We start from the raw sequence: 20,940 nt of genomic DNA on the forward strand, positions 1-20,940 counted from the left end.
TATGCTTTCTTTTTTATTTATTTAAATAAAAAGTTCCTTATTTTCACATTTAATTAAAAAAATAAAAGAAATTACGATTTTGTGTATTATTTCATAGTTTTGTTGTCAACTTAATTTTATTAGCTTAATCAGTAAAATTAAAAACTGCGTTTGAAAAAGAGATTGAAATTAAAAAATAAAGACTAAATTAAAATTTTAAATTATGTTTGATATAAAATATACATGATTAAGTTATGTTTTAATATCCTATTTGATTTAAGATAAATATAGATATAAAATAAGAATATTTACTAAAATATATTTAGTTATTACAGAAAATATTATTAAAATTTTAGTTTCTATCTTTAGAAATTTCAGTTTTTTGTATATCTACTTTTTGGAGGTATTAAAGGGATTGGAATTTATATTTTAAGATTGAAACTTTAGTTTTAATCTCTAACTACTAAATATAATACTGAGTTTTAGTTTTCTAATCTCAGTTCTAGTTTCTAGAAACAAATACTACCTTAAGGAACAAAATAATTTCACACAAATTGACAGAAAAATTACTAACAAATATTCTCTCTCACAATTTTAAATTTGTGATATGGAAAGTTGGAAAGAAATATATTCTGGATATGCAATTTATGTTGATTGAGAAGACGGTTAGTGTTAGGTTGTTATTTATTAGTTATTCATAGTTCACAAGTAAATAAAATTTTCTGTATTGTAGTGTTGCCTAGACCAACAACTACGCCCACCTCTTGTAATTGAGAAATTTATTCCAATTCTTTCACTGTTCTTAGATTCAATATGGTATCGACGTTATCATTTTTTTCTCATCTTCCGCTTTTTTCCTCTTTCAATTTTCTTTCATTTTTTTTCTATTTTCTCTGATTCTTTCTCTTCTTCCTCCATATCTTTTCTTCCTCACACTCAAACTCTCCCCATAGAGTTGATGAGAGCCTTATTTCTCCAGATCAAAATTTATTCTAAGAAGAAATTAGGGTTCTGATCACGAGACCGAGTGTGAGCGAGAGACCGTTCTTTATTCAAGAACAAATGTATCCATGATAGATCCGTTTTTCTTGTCCTTTGCAAACCAACCAGGACTCACTCTGGTTACTCAACAACTCACCGAAGAGAATTATAACTCATGAAACAGAGCCATAAAAAAGGCCCTCAATGCTAAGCGCAAGTTTGAATTCATCAATGGTTCAGTATCGCGTTCAGATTTCACAAATGAATAAAATTCCCTGCATTGTAGTATTGCCTAAACCAGCAACTACACCCACCTCTTTCTTATATATATATATATATATATTCCAATTCTTTCACTGTTCTTAGATTCAATAAAGACTTTAAATTCAAATGAGTTTAACTACTAACAGAGCAATATAATTGTAAATGCAAAAGTTAAAGGTGGATTGCAAAAGTTAAAGGTGGATTTTTTGTCTTGTATATTGGATGTCTAGTGAAGGAGAATCTTAGAGTAACAACTTAATCATCTACATATGACTTTTAGAAGTCATAAGTTCAAATCATAGAAACAACTACTAATATAATATCATGTTAGACTGTGTATATTATGCTTTTTGGACATAACATTTTCTGACTCCTATGTTAATAGTTAATACGAGATGCTTGTGCATCGAATTATTCTTATATCGTATGTACTAGTTTAAATGTGTAATCTGAAATGTCAAAGAGATACAGATTTTTCTAGATGAAGGGCAAGTGTACAAAAGTCCTTGGAATACCTCAAAATTCACTTGGAGTGTCGAAGCATGCATAAACTGGCATACTTTGTTAACACAAGAGGCAAATTCATGTCTTGTAACACTAACATATTGAAGGCTCCACACTATGAATATGCATAGACTCGAACTGTCAAAGGTCAATTATGTAGACATTTATAAAACAAGAACCATTGCAATAACACATAAAAATCCAAAAGGGATTGGATTCTCTACTCAATTTAAAAGTCTCAACATTCTTCCATTCTCATAATTTGGCTTGATAATAGTAAAAAAATTAGATGGGTTGACCCCAATGAGTGAAAGAGTTGAAGATTGTAATTATAAGGTCAGGGGCTGATGAGCCAAGAATCTCCTTCAATAAATTGAATTCCAGTGAAGGGCTTGGCCTCTTCATCTGTAAGCATCCTTGCCCATGGAACTCTTCCAGTCAAATTAGCCCCAGGGCCACTACACTTGTATTCTCCATAATATACTCTCCTGAAACACACGAAAGCCAAGACCAATTAAAACCAAACTCTACATAGTTGATTTAAATGTCACTATTTGCATAAACGAATATATATTAAAATAATTTATTTTTGATGCACAGTTTTATTTTACTTTTACATGTATATTTAATAATATAATGTTTTATCAGAAAAAATAACTAATTTTTATATTGATAAAACGAATAATTATAAAAAAATAAATATTATTAGACAACGGTTTATTAAAATTAAATTTATATTAAAAAAAAGAAAAGATTCCAAATAAGGTAATTTGTACGGACAAGTCGCGCTTTTGATCACCCCAGTCACTCCATCCTTGTGAAAGGACAATTTTGTCCATGAAGGTGTAAGAGAAAACAACCGTTGAATACTCGCCCCATGCTCGTCCAAGAAAAACTTGGCCACTCCCTGTGACTGTGCAGTTTTTGAACGAAAATCCACTCTCCATTGATGAATTTGTTCGCTTTTGAGCTGTGATGGAAGCCACCTTCCTTGTTGTGGAATTTAGATAGCAGTTCTTTATGTAATTCAAATATAAGAATGTATTAGGAAAGGGATGAAGCATATGTAATTAAATTGAGTTTGTAGAAAGTAATGAAAAGAGTGCAGACCTCGTAAAGGGACCTGCCAGAGCCGAAGATGAAATCAACAGAACCTTGAATGAGGCAATTGTTGAAGTAATGAAGGCCTTTGTGATCATATAGTGTGTCCTGAGCGCCATAGAATGTGCAATTGTAAAATGCAGCTTTGGTCCCTGAAATTCGAAGCGCCACTCCTTGTTCCCCTCTCCTTCCAATCCAGTGTGCAGCTGTGTTCTGTTTTAACAATCTTACAACATTTTCATTTCACAAACGTGATAGCATGCATATATATATATATATGATTTAATTATTTTATTGGTCCTATAGTTTCACCAAATTTACTATTAGATTTTTATATTTTTTTAATTAAGTTCTTACATTGTCTTTAATTTTGTAATTAAGTTCTTTTTATGTAAAAAATCTTAAAATCATTAGAATATTTTTTTTAAAAAGCACGTGATCAAAGATCAAATTAAGTTCTTAATTGTGAATATTTTCGATTTGCAGTGATCAGAGAAATATTTAGTTAATTCTAACATTTTTTATACTAGAAAAGATTAAAAGAGTAACTAAATCTATATATAATTCATCTTTTAAAACATTATTATCGCGTCAGTGTAAACCCCGCTAAAATTAGTAAATAATTAGCCAATAAATTGAATTTTAATAAGAAAAATTAGAAATAAAAATCTTATATTAAAATAGGATAAAACTCTTTAAAACAAAAATTTTGACGCTTTTTAAAAAATTTGGTCCAAGATTTGGCCGAACGAGTCGAACTGATTGAACCGGATCCAAACCGAGCCCGTGAATCCAACCGAACCCATCATTTAAATGAGCTAAAGCTCATCTTCCTCCTCAATTCAGCAAGAAGCACGCTGAAACACAAGGAGGGGAAGAAAAGGGTTCCAAACCCTTGCTCCAATTTCTATCCATTATAACTTCTTCATCTGAGTTCCAATCGTCGCACTGTTTGCAGCCACGCGTCCATCGCATCGAGCTCTACAATTCTATTGGATCAATTTCATAGGTAAGCTTCAGTCTCATCTAGCCTCTCTATCCCTCAATTTTCAAAATTAAAGAAAATTCATGTTGAGATTTTGTTTAATTTGGTACTCTAGGTTCAATTTAGCTTGTGGAGCTTGACAGATTTAGTTCGTTTAGTCCGTGGGCACCGTAAGAGTCCTAAACCCTAGCTACTTCTTGTTTATATTATGTTGGATATTGAATTGTTGGGTATATGTATGTATATATATGTGTTAGGTGTATAAATGCATGATATGGAGACCTTGGAATCATTGGAAGCTTGATTTGAGAGTTTCGTGGGTGTTAGAGTTGAATTTTGGTGATTGAAGCATTGTCCCTTTTGCCTTGTGGATTGCCTTGGTTAATACGTTGAAATCGGCCAAGGTATGGTTTAGGTTTCACGTATATAATATGTAATGTCGTGTGAAAACTTAGACTAGAGAACCATACGATATGTAATACTCGGTCTAACCGAAATTTATTAAATAATAAGTTAAGTAGGAGCAAATATGGTTGGAAGATTTGACAATTGGAATTTGATGATTTAAATATGATATTTGGATTCAGTGAATTTTTCCGAGTTGGAAGACATAGTTTTCTGCGTAAAAGTGCGCAGTGAAATTCTGACCGGCAGAACCGGCTGAGACCTGTCTGGTACTGCAGCTGAGAAAATTGATTATGAGTAAATAAGATTAAGAAAAGAGAAATTATAATTTGGGGAGGTAGAAATATTTGAAGTGCGATTGAGAGCGCTAATCTTAAAGGTTTTGGTCCAAAATTGGGCCAACGGACAAAAATAAGTGAACTGGACCTAAGTGGGCCCAAGACCCAACATATATAAACATTAGTTATGAGTATTTTAGCTCATTTTTCCCTAAAGGAGGGGTGTTGGGCGCTGAATTGAGAAGAGAGAAGAGAAGAGAGAAAACCTAACTCTCTTTGATCTTCAAACCACCATAACTTGAGCTACGGAGCTCTGATTGACGAGCCGTTTGCGGCCACGCGTTGCTCTTCTCTTCCTCTACAATTATATCTAAGTTTTGTGGTGATTATTCCATTCATCTCTGTCTAGTTTTCGAAATTTCCCACTGTTACACGTTTTTGGGTAGTTAGTCTTGAAATCTTGTGATTTTGGGTGTTTAGGGATACTCCAACATGGATTCCAAGTGGGTTCCATCCCTACTTCATATGGGCTGAGGTAAAAAGTGCTCAAACCCTTGTGATTTGTCATTTTTATGAGCCCTAGGTTGATGTATGTATGTGATATTGGTTATGTTAGTGTATTTGATGATCTTGGTGCACAATTGGGAGATTGATGTTGCTTGAGGAGCTTTGGTGAGGCTCAGAGATAAGGTTCGTGTTGACTTTCAAAGAAGAGGCTCAATTGATTTGGCTACAAGAGGTACAGTTTAACTTTCATTTAAGTACCGTGTGGTGTGATGAGAATTTCTAGGCTAGATGTTCCTAGGATTAAGTTTGGATTGTGTAAATGGTTGGTGCTAATATGCATAGTTGGTATGTAATGTGAATTAATGATTGGCTTGAGAATTGTGTGGCCTTGTATGCTTGGTGTATTGAACATTTGATGTATTGGGTAATGAGTATTAATTTGTGATTTATGCATTTAAATTGTGAAATTGGCCGGAGGCTGTAAATGTTGGGCCGGAGGCTGGAAAGAGGTAAGGAAGGTAAGTTGATGTGTGCATTGCATGATGACACAAGTGATTGGATGAATTTCAGATAATGAATATGTGAATGATTGGGTTGGTTATTGAATAATAAGGTTTGAGGAGTTGAAGTGTGAAATTTGGTAATTTTGGGTGAAATTATGTAGATGAGGTATGTTTGGTTTTGGTTGAGAAATATTATGTGGTCATATATGTGATATATGTTTGTGGGTGAAACCACGTGATAGTGAGTATGACATTGATTATGAATAATGATGGTTGATTGGAAATAGTATTCTTGGAAATTGGGATGAGGAAGGATGTATAATATGTTGATGTGTTTGTAATTTAGCCATTTGTTTGAAATGGGTAAAAATGGTTATATGGCGGTTTTGTGAATTGTGGTAATGTGTTAGTGTATGAGTTGAGGAGGCTTAGTGTCGATTTTGATATACTTTGATTGATTTAAAAAAAAGGGATGAAATTGGCATGTTTTTGTTGATTTTGAAAAGAGTTGGAAATGACTTGTTTTGAAAATGGCACTTTGCGGTTTGGAGTGAAAACATGGTTTTTGGGCATACTTTGACAGGACATAACTTGGACTGTGGATTTTTGTTTTGTGCCAAACTTGTTTAAAAGTGAAATTGGATCCAGGATGTCCATGCCGTTTGAAGAACGGGCAAAAAATGATTTAAAATGAGAAAGTTATGTCCGTCGGAAGATTGGGGGTTGAATCTGTGAATTCTACAGCTTTTAACTTAGAAAATTTTTAGCAGAATGACCCTCCACGCGTAGGCGCACTTGGAGCGTACGCATCTTTTTTCAAGAAGGCACCATCCACGCGTGCGCGTCGATGCGCTGCACCCAATGCCCAGCCATTTTCCCGAGAGTTGTGCCAGAGTTGTGCCAGTTTTGTGCTTGGGGCACAAATGCACCCACGCGTACGTGTGGCTGACGCGGATGCATCGTATGGTTGTGTTTCAATCCATGCGTCCGCATGTATGACGCATATGCGTCGATGAGCTTTGTGGCCATCCACGCGTGCGCGTGGAGTACGCGTACGCGTGGCCCTGTTTTCATCCCAAAGTTGATTTTTGAGTTTTAAAAACTAAATCTCATACTTCTAAGCCTCCGATCTCACCCCTTATGTATTAAATCATTATGATATTCCTAGCAAGGAGGAAGGAGCTAGGGGATGTGGTAACTTGCGAATGAAGCAAGGGGAGAGGTTGTGATCAATGATGATCAAAGATGATTATATGAGATATGGAGGATGATGGTAGAAGTACCGTGTATGCCATTAGCCGAAGGGCTATATTTATTGATAAATGACTGGTTCTTGATTGAACCATGAGCCGGATGGCTGAGTTATTGCCGGGTTACGGCAAAGCCATTATTGATTATGGCTGAGTATAAATGCATATATGATTAATGAATGAATGTGTTAAATGGATAATAATGGAAAATGTTGAAATGTGACGTGTAACCCCGAGTAGTAGGCAGTGGCATTGTCCACTTGCTCCGGGTATGAGATGCAAAAGGATGTTTATGATAAACAAGTTTAATTATGGAGTTTTGAATGAATGTATTTGTGATAGTAGTAAGGGTTGTGGTTCGTCCCACTTGCTCCAGGTTAATGTTTGAGATTTGATAACAATGATGATTGCTATTAAACTGAAGGAATGTATGTTTTGAGATCCTGGGCAGTAGCAAGGGTTGTAGTTCGTCCCACTTGCTCCAGGTCAGATATTGTGACGCCTGGGTAGTAGCGGCAGTAGTGGTGAATCCACCGCTCCAGGTTGAGCTTTTAAACACCCGCCTGGGTAGTAGCCGCAGTAGTGGTTATTCCACTGGCTCTGGGTTGAGCGGGTAGTAGCAAGGGGGTTGTAGCTCAAACCTACTTGCTCCGCAAGGGGTGTTTCTGTCCAATGGTTAGCTACCAGGACATGTCGGGTTGGCTATATAACCGACAGATGATATCATCAGCCATAGGGCAGGCATACATCATTTGCATATGTTTGAATTGTTTGGGTTTGCCTATTTGTTTTGGATTTCTACATCATATATGCTATGTTACCTGATTATGTGCTACTTGTTCTGCTTGTACCTTATTTATGTATTACTTGCCTGTATTGCGTGTGTTTGTACAACTGAGAGGCCCCTCATGCTGGTGTCGGTGGATGTTGGGGGCTGTTCTTGATGAGATGATTTGATGATACGATTGCATGATGATGATGATCATTGAATGAGATAATTTGAGCTCCTTGGGAAGACGCAGTGATGTGGTTTCACTAGCTCCAGGTGAGCGTATGATGTATTGATATAAAATTGTTGAGGTAGAACCATTGGTGATGGTTTTGCTTATGATTCTGAGTCTGATTCATGGAAGAGTCAGCGAGTTGGGAAACATGTGTAACATGAACTAGATTTAGTATCCCCTTACGACAGTTACCTATTCATGGATTAGTGAGAATCTAGGCTGGATATTTGGTGAAGAAGTCTAGGATGCTTAGGGAGTTTTTATTGCAGTGCATTGTATTTATTTGGCACTTTTACCGTACTGGGAACCCATGGGCTCTGGGTTCTCATTCCGTATATATCTCTTGTTTTTCAGATACCAGTCCAGGTGCTCAGAAGTGAGCTGTGGTTCGTCTGAGAGACGAAGAAGATATTTATTTTCTCTACTTTGTGTTTTGCTTAGAATCTCTCCACCTTTGTTTTGAAAAGATTATATTATGTATTGAACTCCTTTGGAACTTGCCTATAGAGGCTCTTATGTTTCCTTTGGAAGAGACTAGGATACTCTGTTGTCTGCTACTTTCATACTGTATCCTAGCCGGCCTAAACTTCGCGGGTCGCGACTAGTGGCTATTACTTATGTTATATATATCTATCTGTTATCTATCTCTTAATCTCCTTTATGCCTTGTCCGTATATCACTTTCGGCTTCACAGTTTAACTTTTCGTTGTCGAAACGTGAGTGATACGTCATCGCGATTTTATTTCTACTCTTTTCAGGCTTCTCGATTAATACTCCTTTCAAAATTTACCTATATTTATATATTAAAAATCCACCTGAGAGTCGTACCACCGTAATATCATTGACTTATGACTCGAGCATAAGGATTTGAATATTAGGGTGTTACATTATGGTATCAGAGCAGTTCGTCCTCGTGAGCCTGAGGGATGGAACTGCTTATGCTTCAATGCATACTCTTAGTCTGTGCCTGTGCTAGTTAGGGTATCTAACCGATACATCTAGCATGAAGTCCATGAGTGTACCTTTGGTACTTTGAAGCACTATACTTCCGATATTGAGACTGATCAACTTGATATCGATTGTTTGGTGTGTATAGGAACCAGATGGCGCCTCGTGGATCCGGTCGGGGACGTGAGAGAGATCATACTAGCACGCAGGAACCGGAAGTCAACCCGAATAACCCGGTAAACCTTATGGCGGCGTTGGAGAATATGGTTGCTGCTATGCAAGCCACTGCGGAGGCTCTTGGGCAACAGATAAACAATAATGGCAATGGCGGAAGGGAAGCTCAAGGCCCGATGACACTGGCAACTTTCTTAAAGGTTAATCCACCTAAGTTCAAGGGAACCACCAACCAACTGAAGCTGATACTTGGTTTCAGGCCATGGAGCGAGCACTGCAAGCGCAGTTGGTGCCTGAAGAGCAGCGTGTTGAATTTGCTACCTATCTGCTCACGGGGGAAGCATCGCATTGGTGGCAAGGGGCTCGACGTCTCCTGCAACAGGGGAATGATCCTATCACTTGCGATGCCTTCCAGGTGGAATTCTATAAGAAGTACTTTCTGAATTCTGCCAGAACAGCCAAGGAATTGGAGTTACTGCAGCTGAAGCAAGGTTCTATGTCCGTATCTGAGTATACAGACAAATTTGAGGAGCTATTCAGGTTTTTCCGCATGTGTCAGGAAGCTTCGGAAGACTTCGAGGAATGGAAATGCATTAAGTATGAAGGAGGGCTCCGGAGCGACATCTTAAGTTTAGTGGGACCAATGGAGATCCAAACTTTTTCAAAGTTAGTGAATAAGAGCAGGATTGCTGAAGAGTATGTGAAAAGGAGGGTTGCAGAGAAAGGAAGTCATAGAGAGCACTACCAAGGATTCGCACCAAGCGGTCAAGAGTTTAAGGAGAGAGGATACATACAACACTTTCCCCAAGGACGGAATAACTTTGCGACGAGTAAGGAGTCCCAAAGGAACGGTAAGGGAAAACGAACAGCGGCTGCTTCTGATGTTTCGAGCTGTCAGAGGTGTGGAAGTCATCACCCAAATAGGCCGTGCCGATTGGGGTTAGGCATATGTTACAAGTGCGGGTTACCAGGACATGTATCAAGAAATTGCCAACAAGGAGAGAGTCAGGATGCGGGCCGATTGCGACAGTAAGATTGAGGTAATTATTATCATCAAGCTTAAAGGACAGTGCGTGATTTTATAATACCGTATGTACAGTAGAACTAGGACTGTCGAGCTTAATATTAGACTGAGGAGCAATCCGGATGGACCGTGTAAGGAATTTCCTTAATACAAATGGATAAATTTCTGTGATGTAAATGATTTTCTGTTGAGAATGATGTGTTATGTTTGTTATGTAGTTGGTTGATTTCTAGATTTTTGGTAAAACGGATTGAACCCGTAATTTTTAGTTCCTTTGATTTAAATAGATAAGGGATGGTCCTAAATGATGGATTTGGAAACGTTGGTTTGAATTGTCAGTCAAGTTAAGTTATGGTTTAGTACTTGAGAAAATAAGTGATGGAACTAATAATACTTGATGAGAAATCAAAGTGGCATAGCGGGAGCTTGCTAAAGCGTTAGCATAGTATGGTAATGATAAGGAAAAGTTGGGTATGATTAGGAATGCTTTATGCTTTAAGTACTTAAAAGTTTAGTGAACTTATGCAGATAATGATTCTAGATAATTGGAATTAATTGCGGCTGTGAGCCTTGATGGTTCTTAAACGGATGAGGAAATTATCATTGATGCGTAATCGGATTTAGATGATGATTGAGTGCAAGTTGTCGTGTTCGAGAGATGAGTGCTATGATGTTTGGTCATGGTGACCTTGGATTTAGATCAAGATTTGTAATGATCGATTTCAGGGGAATAGTTTGGAAACCTTTAAATTGCAATGCTGATGCGGTACTGAGATTGGTTTGAGGGAACCCGTGACGGGTGGTAAACTCCAATTTTTGGGGAGGTGCTGTCAAATTTTTTTCCCAAGAATTTGAAGGAGTGTTGGTTATATTTTTGAAAATGATTTTTGATTTGAGTAACTTCAACAAAAGAGATGTGTCTCGAAAGCTTTTATAGGTTATTAAAAGAAAGCCGGATTCTTATGATTTTGTTAGCTTGTTATTCCAAACTCATTTGATATCTAGAAATGAAAGGGATTTTTGATTTATGAGTCAGAGACTTTATAACAACAAGTCAATAGAAATCTGAGGGTTTGAGAATAAGAAATTTAGAGGTTATGCTTGGAGTTGAACTATGATTAGAAGAATTGGCTCAGTAGAGAGAGAGGATAGTGATGGAGTATGATTAAGGTGTGGTGATGATCTTTGATTGATTATAGTGATGTGGGATAATGGCTATGATTAACGATGATGGCAATCTTGTTGATGACATGATTTGAGATTTAATAGGGTGTGGGTTGATGAGACGGTAAAAGTAAGGAACGAGGCTATTGGTCGGCGATGAACGAACGACCGAGACCCTCAGGGATAGAGAAATCAGAGCGCGACAACGGAAGCGCGCAGAGTAAAAGGACCTTGGAACTATTATGCATTTGATATAAAGGCAGACTATGCTCGCGTATTCGTAGTGATGGATGAAATTTTCGAGGGCAAAAATTTCTGTTAGGGGGTAGAATGTAATACCCGGTCTAACCAAAATTTATTAAATAATAAGTTAAGTAGGAGAAAATATGGTTGGAATATTTGACAATTAGAATTTGATGATTTAAATATGATATTTGGATTCAGTGAATTTTTCCGAGTCGGAAGACATAGTTTTCTGCGTAAAAGCGCGCAGTGGAATTCTGACCGGCAGTACCGGCTGAGACCTGTCTGGTATTGCAGCTGAGAAAATTGATTATGAGTAAATAAGATTAAGAAATAAGAAATTATAATTTGGGGAGGTAGAAATATTTGAAGTGCGATTTAGAGCGCTAATCTTAAAGGTTTTTGTCCAAAATTGGGCCAACGGACAAAAATAAGTGAACTGGGCCTAAGTGGGCCCAAGACCCAACATATATAAACATTAGTTATTAGCATTTCAGCTCATTTTGCCCTAAAGGAGGGGTGTTGGGCGCTGAATTGAGAAGAGAGAAGAGAAGATAGAAAACCTAACTCTCTTTGATCTTCAAACCACCATAACTTGAGCTACGGAGTTTCGATTGACGAGCCGTTTACGGCCACGCATCGCTCTTCTATTCCTCTACAATTCTATCTAAGTTTTGTGGTGAGTATTCCATTCATCTCTGTCCAGTTTTCGAAATTCCCCACTGTTACACGTTATTGGGTAGTTAGTGTTGAAATCTTGTGATTTTGGGTGTTTAGGGACACTCCAACATGGATTCCAAGTGGGTTCCATCCCTACTTCATATGGGTTGAGGTAAGAAGTGCTCAAACCCTTGTGATTTGTCATTTTTATGAGCCCTAGGTTGATGTATGTATGTGATATTGGTTATGCTAGTGTATTTGATGATCTTGGTGCACAATTGGGAGATTGGTGTTGCTTGAGGAGTTTTGGGGAGGCTTAGGGCTAAGGTTGGTGTTGACTTTCAAAGAAGAGACTCAATTGATTTGGCTACAAGAGGTACGGTTTAAGTTTCATTTAAGTACCGTGTGGTGTGATGAGAATTCTTAGGCTAGATGCCCCTAGGATTAAGTTTGGATTGTGTAAATGGTTGGTGCTAATATGCATAGTTGGTATGTAATGCGAATTAATGATTGGCTTGAGAATTGTGTGGCCTTGTATGCTTGGTGTATTGAAAATTTGATGTATTGGGTAATGAGTATTAATTTGTGGTTTATGCATTTAAATTGTGAAATTGGCCGGAGGCTGTAAATGTTGGGCCGGAGGCCGGAAAGAGGTAAGGAAGGTAAGTTGATGTGTGTATTGTATGATGACACAAGTGATTGGATGAATTTCAGATAATGAATATGTGAATAATTGGATTGGTTATTGAATAATAAGGTTTGAGGAGTTGAAGTGTGGAATTTGGTAATTTTGGGTGAAATTATATAGATGAGGTATGTTTGGTTTTGGTTGAGAAATATTATGTGGTCATATATGTAATATTTGTTTGTGGGTGAAACCACGTGATAGTGAGTATGACATTGATTATGAATAATGATGGTTGATTGGAAATAGTATTGTTGGAAATTGGGATGAGGAAGGATGTATGACATGTTGATGTGTTTGTAATTTAGCCATTTGTTTGAAATGGGTAAAAATGGTTATATGGCGGTTTTATGAATTGTGGTAATGTGTTAGTGTATGAGTTGAGGAGGCTTAGTGTCGATTTTGATATACTTTGATTGATTTAAAAAAAAAGGGATTAAATTGGCATGTTTTGGTTGATTTTGAAAAGTTGGAAATGGCTTGTTTTGAAAATGGCACTTTGCGGTTTGGAGTAAAAACATGGTTTTTGGGCATACTTTGACGGGACATAACTTGGACTGCGGATTTCTGTTTTGTGCCAAACTTGTTTAAAAGTGAAATTGGATCCAGGATGTCCATGCCGTTTGAAGAACGGGCGAAAAACGATTTAAAATGAGAAAGTTATGTCCGTCGGAAGATTGGGGGTTGAATCTGTGAATTCTGCAGCTTTTAACTTAGAAAATATTTAGTAGAATGACCCTCCACGCGTAGGCGCACTTGGTGCGTACGCGTCTTTTTTCAAGAAGGCACCATCCAAGCGTGCGCGTGCACGTCGATGCGTTGCACCCAATGCCCAGCCATTTTCCCGAGAGTTGTGCCAGAGTTGTGCCAGTTTTGTGCTTGGGGCGCAAATGCACCCACGCGTACGCGTGGCTGACGCGGACGCATCGTCTGGTTGTGTTTTAATCCGCGCGTCCGCATGTATGACGCATACGCGTCGATGAGCTTTGTGGCCATCCACGCGTTCATGTGGAGTACGCGTACGCGTGGCCCTGTTTTCATTCCAAAGTTGATTTTTAAGTTTTAAAAACTAAATCTCATACTTCTAAGCCTCCGATCTCACCCCTTATGTATTAAATCATTATGATATTCCTAGCAAGGAGGAAGGAGCTAGGGGATGTGGTAACTTACGAATGAAGCAAGGGGAGAGGTTTTGATCAATAATGATCAAAGATGATTATATGAGATATGGAGGATGACGGTAGAAGTACCGTGTATGCCATGAGCCGAAGGGCTATATTTATTGATAAATGGCTGGTTCTTGATTGAACCATGAGCCGGATGGCTGAGTTATTGCCGGGTTATGGCAAAGCCATTATTGATTATGGCTGAGTATAAATGCATATATGACTAATGAGTGAATGTGTTAAATGGATAATAATGGAAAATGTTGAAATGTGATGTGTAACCCTGGGTAGTAGGCAGTGGCATTGTCCACTTGCTCCGGGTATGAAACGGAAAAGGATGTTTATGATAAACGAGTTTAATTATGGAGTTTTGAATGAATGTATTTGTGATACCTGGGTAGTAGTAAGGGTTGTGGTTCGTCCCACTTGCTCCAGGTTAATGTTTGAGATTTGATAACAATGATGATTGCTTTTAAACTGAAGGAATGTATGTTTTGAGATCCTGGGCAGTAGCAAGGGTTGTGGTTCGTCCCACTTGCTCCAGGTCAGAGATTGTGACGCCTGGGTAGTAGCGTCAGTAGTGGTGAATCCACTCGCTCCAGGTTGAGCTTTTAAACACCCGCTTGGGTAGTAGCCGCAGTAGTGGTTATTCCACTGGCTCTGGGTTGAGCGGATAGTAGCAAGGGGGTTGTAGCTCAAACCTACTTGCTCCGCAAGGGGTGTTTCTGTCCAATGGTTAGCTACCAGGACATGTCGGGTTGGCTATATAACCGACAGATGATATCATCAGCCATAGGGCAGGCATACATCATTTGCATATGTTTGAATTGTTTGGGTTTTCTTATTTGTTTTGGATTTCTACATCATATATGCTATGTTACCTGATTATGTGCTACTTGTTCTACTTGTACCTTATTTGTGTATTACTTGCCTGTATTGCGTGTATTTGTACAACTGAGAGGCCCCTCATCCTGGTGTCGGTGGATGTTGGGGGCTGTTCTTGATGAGATGATTTGATGATACGATTGCATGATGATGATGATCATTGAATGAGATAATTTGAGCTCCTTGGGAAGACGCAGTGATGTGGTTTCACTAGCTCCAGGTGAGGGTATGATGTATTGATACAAAATTGCTGAGGTAGAACCACTGGTGATGGTTTTGCTTATGATTCTGAGTCTGATTCATGGAAGAGTCAGCGAGTTGGGAAACATGTGTAACATGAACTAGATTTAGTATCCCCTTACGACAGTTGCCTATTCATGGATTAGTGAGAATCTAGGCTGGATATTTGGTGAAGAAGTCTAGGATGCTTAGTGAGTTATTATTGCAGTGCATTGTATTTATTTGGCACTTTTACCATACTGGGAACCCATGGGCCCGGGGTTCTCATTCCGTATATATCTCTTGTTTTTCAGATACAGATCCAGGTGCTCAGAAGTGATCTGTGGTTCGTCTGAGAGACGGCGAAGATATTTATTTTCTCTACTTTGTGTTTTGCTTAGAATCTCTACACCTTTATTTTGAAAAGATTATATTATGTATTGAACTCCTTTGGAACTTGCCATTAGAGGCTCTTATGTTTCCTTTGGGAGAGACTAGGATACTCTGTTGTCAGTTACTTTCGTACTGTACCCTAGCCGGCCTAAACTTCGCGGGTCGCGACTAGTGGCTATTACTTATGTTATATATATCTATCTGTTATCTATCTCTTAATCTCCTTTATGCCTTGTTCGTATATCACTTTCGGCTTCACAGTTTAACTTTTCGTTGTCGAAACGTGAGTGATACATCATCGCGATTTTATTTCTACTCTTTTCAGGCTTCTCGATTAATACTTCTTTCAAAATTTACCTATATTTATATATTAAAAATCCACCTGAGAGTCGTACCACCGTAATATCATTGACTTATGACTCGAGCATAAGGATTTGAATATTAGGGTGTTACATGATAAGCTAGAATGATTATGTGTATTGGATGTTTAGTAATAATGATATGATTTGAACATTTGTGGTGTTCACTTGGTTTTGTTGGTATTGGAATGATGAATGATGATGTGAGGATGTTTGAAGAACTTGTGATCATGGCAATATGTATATATAGGTTGGTATGTTGATGTTTGTTGATAAACTTGTGAAGTTTAGGTTGAAGTGAGATGTTATTGAATTGAGAAATGGTAGGATTGTAGAGATTATTGTGATATTGTCAAAAGTGTGTTATATTGATGATTATAGGTATGATGAGTTAGGTTGGAAAGAGTTTTAAAAAGAAAATGAGGTTTTGAGGTTTTTTGTGAAATTTGGTTTTTGGCCGAACTTCGGCAGCTCATAACCTGACTTCCGGACCTTCAAATGATTTCAAACTTATTTCGTATGAAAATTGGGTCTGTGAAATTTATATCGTTCGAAGAACGGAGGAAAAATGATTTAAAACAAAAAAGTTATGCGTGTCGGAAGTTGGGATTAAAAGGGTTAAATTCTGCAGCTTTTTTGACTTATGCAAATTTTTGGAAAAACATACGCTCACGCGTACGCCTGACCCAGCATATGCGTACACGTCCAGTTGCTCGTGACGCAACCAACCATTTCGGGTTGGGATCCACGCATACGCGAGCAGGGAGCTTGCGTACACGAGTAAGGGCTTTTTCATGCCGACGCGTACGCGTCCAGTGACTCACGACGTGCCAACCCTTTCGGGTTGGGATCCACGCGTACGTGAGCAAGTTTTTTTACACATCCACGCCTACGCGTGGCCCCTGTTTTCTGCAAAACTGGATTTTGTGTTTTTAAATCAGATTTCAGATTTCTAAATCTCTATTTTTATCCTTTTAGTTATAAAATGTAATACTAAACCTAGTAGTTAGTTGAAGCTAGGAAATTGAGATAACTTGGGGATGAAGTAAAATAGAAAAAGTGGTGAAGTAAATATGGAAATGAGTATAATTGGAGTATATATAATATTATGGCATGTATGGTATGATTTTGCAAAGATTACAATGGTTATGAATATTATTTTGGCATTATATACTCAATTGATATGAAATACGAGTTTTTCTGGGTAAAGTACTGTGGCTTGCCACCACGTGTTCCAGGTCGATACTGGATACTCTATTGACCCTACAACGTAAGATGTGACCGGGTATTCTAAATTTCTGGGAAGGTTGACCTCCATTGAGTAATTTTATATATATTTGAGAAAAAGCTATGCATAGAATCTTGGGATGCACGTCGGGGGACAGTCCATGGTTTAGCAAACTAGACTTGTCGGGTTGACTTGATAACTGACAGATGAGCCTCATCAGCCATAGGGAAGGCATGCATCATGTGCATATTGCTTGAATTACTTGTTTGTGCATTAACTGGGTGTACCTAAATGTACTTGCTATGCTAAATGTATAATTGTTAACTGCAAAACTTGTACTCTACTTGTGTTTATTTTTATCTGCTTGACTGTCTGTGAAATATCATTGGAGATGGAGAAACGGAGGAAAGGTGGACAAGTTTAGTGTTAAGGTTAAATTTAAGTTAAGTTTAGAATTCTTTTGACATATACCCTTTTTATGGTTTCTGTTTAATAAATTAAGTTTTATAATTTGAGTGTCGGCATTCTATAGGATTGCCTCTGGCATTCTCAGGACCTTATATACTATGTGTGTGGCACCTTTACCATACTGAGAACCTCCGGTTCTCACCCCATACTGTGTTGTTGTTTTCAGATACAGGTCGAGAGACTCCTTGCTAGGCATATGGACTTTTGAAGGGGAGTAATATCTGGATTTTATTTTGATGTACAGCTTTATATATATGTACTTGACTTTCTCTCCGATCAATTTGTTTATTTTGTTCCTCTTGGAGGTTTAAAGAGAGTTAGGGTTTCAGCGATGCATCTTGGGTTTTCGGAATATATATATATATATGTTCTCCAGCCAGCCTTAGTTTTGCAAGCTGAGTTAGGAACTTGTTATTATGTACTTTTGACCCTCCATTCCCACTTTCTACTTAGTTACACCTATAGATTTCTTAGCACACAAGTAATCTCGTTTCCTGAGCGTTGCGCTTTTTATTTTGCGATTTTGTTTTAACCGTTTTTCAAGGTTTTTCGTATATTACTCTCTTTCATCGTTTTAGAGCTCGTAATACCACACCACCTCTATTTTACAGCTTAAACGTAAAGTTTTGTGTGGTAGAGTGTTACGGTTAGCATCTTCTTTGACTAGATATAAGTGAAATATATTTAAAATATTACGAATAAATTTAAAACAAATTGAATATTAAAAATATTTTTAGATACTTAAGTAACAAAATGTATATTTTTCTCCAAAACTATTTGATTTGTTTGCTTTCATTTTAAGAGTTAAGTTGTAATCCTACAGAAAAGGGTTTTTGAGTGTACCTCAAATTTGATGTTGATGGCAAGAAAATAGTTAGCGTCGACGGCAACTGTTGCACTCTGGAAAGTGCCAATTGGTTTTCCATTTCTTCCAACGATAGAAGCTGTATCATTCCCTGTAATTGTTGGTGGATCACTAGCATCTCCTAAGAATGTAACAAAAGGAAGCGTTCTTGGGATCATTATCTTCTCCCTAACACCATTGAATAATTAATCATAACACAAGTTATTAGTAGTCTCCAACTTTACCAACTTTAATGCTACTAAGTTCCAAATTGAGAAAATAACTTAATTAATCTCTTTTTTAAAAAAATATTTTAAATAATAAATAATTATATTAAAAATAACTTATAAATAAAAATGTCACTTTACTGAAATTTTATAAAATATTTTCTTATTATATGACAAAACCATTTAATAAATTTTGAAACAATTTTACACTGTATAGTATTTAATATTCGGGTCAATTTGATAAATAAAAAAATATGTATTCTATTTTTGAAAAGATAAACAAGAGATCATTTAAAAAAATTAAATTGGGATATTTAATAAAAAAAGTATTTTATGTTGTTTACACACCTGCTCTAAACGCATTTTGTTTTCTTTTTTAAAGAAGAATTCATTATTAGAAAGATAATTTTGAGGGTATATCATTATTAGGGTTTTACTATATAATCCTCCTTACTCCTTATTAGTGTTAATTAAGGAATCAAGAATTAAATTTTGATAAATAAGAAATTTGAAATTTAGAATATCATATTTATATAGACAAACAGGTTTGAATTTTCTCTTCACTTTAATTTTCTTAGCCGGAGCCTCTAAATCCTTTTCATTTTCATTATGGCACTTGGAGACATAATAATTGAAGATATATTTTATCATTGTCTATAAATATGAAGTTTTAATTCCACAGACGATTTCAACTATTTATTCATTCTATATTTTATTTTATTATATTTTCTCTCTCTTCTTTAATTATGTTGTGATAATCAATTAATATGGCGGAATAATTAGCCTTCTTCTTTAATATGTGTAAGAAAAAAAAAAGGTTCAAAGGCAGGGAAGTTAACGCAAGAACATATATTACTAATTAAGATAGCACATTAAACATCATATAAAATGGTATAATAATACATTATACATACCTATAAATACCTGGTGCAATGTACAGAATGAATCTCCTATTGTTCCATTGAGGGATGCTATTAACAGCTTCTGTAACGGTCTTGAAGTCACCAGCACCGTCTTGACTTACCGTTATTCTAACTTTGTTACTCTCAGCATCTCTAAGCCTTAAATCCGGACCACTACCTCCAACAACTTTTAATTTGGTTCCCAAAGCGATGCATAAAGATGAAAGAAGGAACACAGTGATCATCATCATAATCACTTGGAAACGGGTTTTGACAGCCATCACATAAATAATTCTAGATACTATACATGTATGTTGCTATAACTTCAATACCACTCTTAACACGTTAATATTTAAAATGCATGTAAATGCTGCTTGATGAATTTGAAACCAAGAGAATATCGTTATATAGAGTTATAGACATTACCAATGGGCAGTAGGCACATATGACATAATGGGAATTTCTTAGTAATTGACCAAACTAACCCTCCTTAAAAAAAGAAAATAGGCATTGACATAACGGAATGAAGAGCATATTGTACTGTTCTGACACATGACCAAGGAGTTGAACCAAAGTCCTATTCTTTCTTTTCAATTTTAATCTCCTCTTTGAAAGTTGAATAGGATGGACCTGTTAGTTGTATGTGTAGTGGACACTAGGCGTGTTCTAGAACAGCAATCAATTAGAGTAGTAGTGATATGTTTGTTCTGTCTTAAATAAAATATATAACCCAGAGATACATAAAATTATAATTTTTTATAGTTAGTTTTAGAAAATGCATAACATTATGAAGCCAATTTATATTATTTCAATAAATATGTGGTTAATAATAATTTCTATTTTAGCATCTATCTTCATATCGAGAACACAACACAGAATCAGAAAAAAGATGGAGGGTGGGAATCTGGGACCCCAACGCCAAATTAAAGAACTATCATCATGATCATTCATCAATGGCTTGATGAATATTGGCGCAGGATGAATAAATTTCTGAACCTCATAGCTGTATTCCATTTTCAAAAGTCTAAATAGGCGTAGTGGTGGTGGTTGCATAGCTTGGGTTTGTTATTATACAATGTTAAAAAAATGTATATAATATTTTTTTATTGCATCAGGCTTATCAAGCATGATCACAAAATTAAATAAGAATTTCATTATTTGATCCATGGAATAAGGGTGGCAATGCAACCAAACTAATAATAATAAGAGAATAAGGAGAGAGAGAGAGAGAGTCGATGAACAACAAATTGAGATTACAATTACGCGTATTGGATTAATAATCTATGAGTATTTAATGAGCATTCCTTAGTTCTTTTTGAAATTAGTAAATATTAGTATTTTTGTTAGTAATAATATTATAAAATTATTACTTTTTTAAAATTATGTTAGTTTTGTTCTATTATAAATTATGGCAAAATTTTTTTATAAAATTAAATTATTTTTACAAAAAAGTTTTAAAAAATAAATATTTTTGTTGACTAAAAAGATCAGAATTTTCATAGATAAAAAAATTAAATAATAACTTTTTTAGTTATTATTTTTATATAAAAGAGTTTAATTTTTACTAATAATTAACTTTAATATTTGTTG

At 36.4% G+C, this 20,940-nt stretch overlaps 1 protein-coding gene across 2 annotated transcripts; it reads right to left on the reverse strand.

Moving 5' to 3' along the window:
* Positions 1 to 1,664: 1,664 nt before the first annotated feature.
* Positions 1,665 to 20,027, reverse strand: LOC107464974 (probable pectinesterase 53). 2 transcript variants are annotated; one of them, XM_052253767.1, is made up of 5 exons: positions 19,373 to 20,027; positions 18,221 to 18,363; positions 2,839 to 3,042; positions 2,509 to 2,744; positions 1,665 to 2,216 (listed from the first exon to the last, which is right to left on the reverse strand). In XM_052253767.1, the coding sequence occupies exons 1-5, from the start codon at positions 19,629 to 19,631 to the stop codon at positions 2,066 to 2,068; spliced, it is 993 nt and encodes a 330-aa protein (XP_052109727.1). In that variant the 5' UTR covers positions 19,632 to 20,027; the 3' UTR covers positions 1,665 to 2,065. The 2 variants fall into 2 exon arrangements, with proteins under 2 accessions (XP_052109727.1, XP_015939427.1); XM_016083941.3 differs by having other exon boundaries at positions 1,667 to 2,216; positions 18,221 to 18,410; positions 19,363 to 20,025.
* Positions 20,028 to 20,940: the final 913 nt, after the last annotated feature.

This window comes from Arachis duranensis, chromosome 9 (genome assembly GCF_000817695.3).
Source record: "Arachis duranensis cultivar V14167 chromosome 9, aradu.V14167.gnm2.J7QH, whole genome shotgun sequence".
NCBI lineage: Eukaryota > Viridiplantae > Streptophyta > Magnoliopsida > Fabales > Fabaceae > Arachis > Arachis duranensis.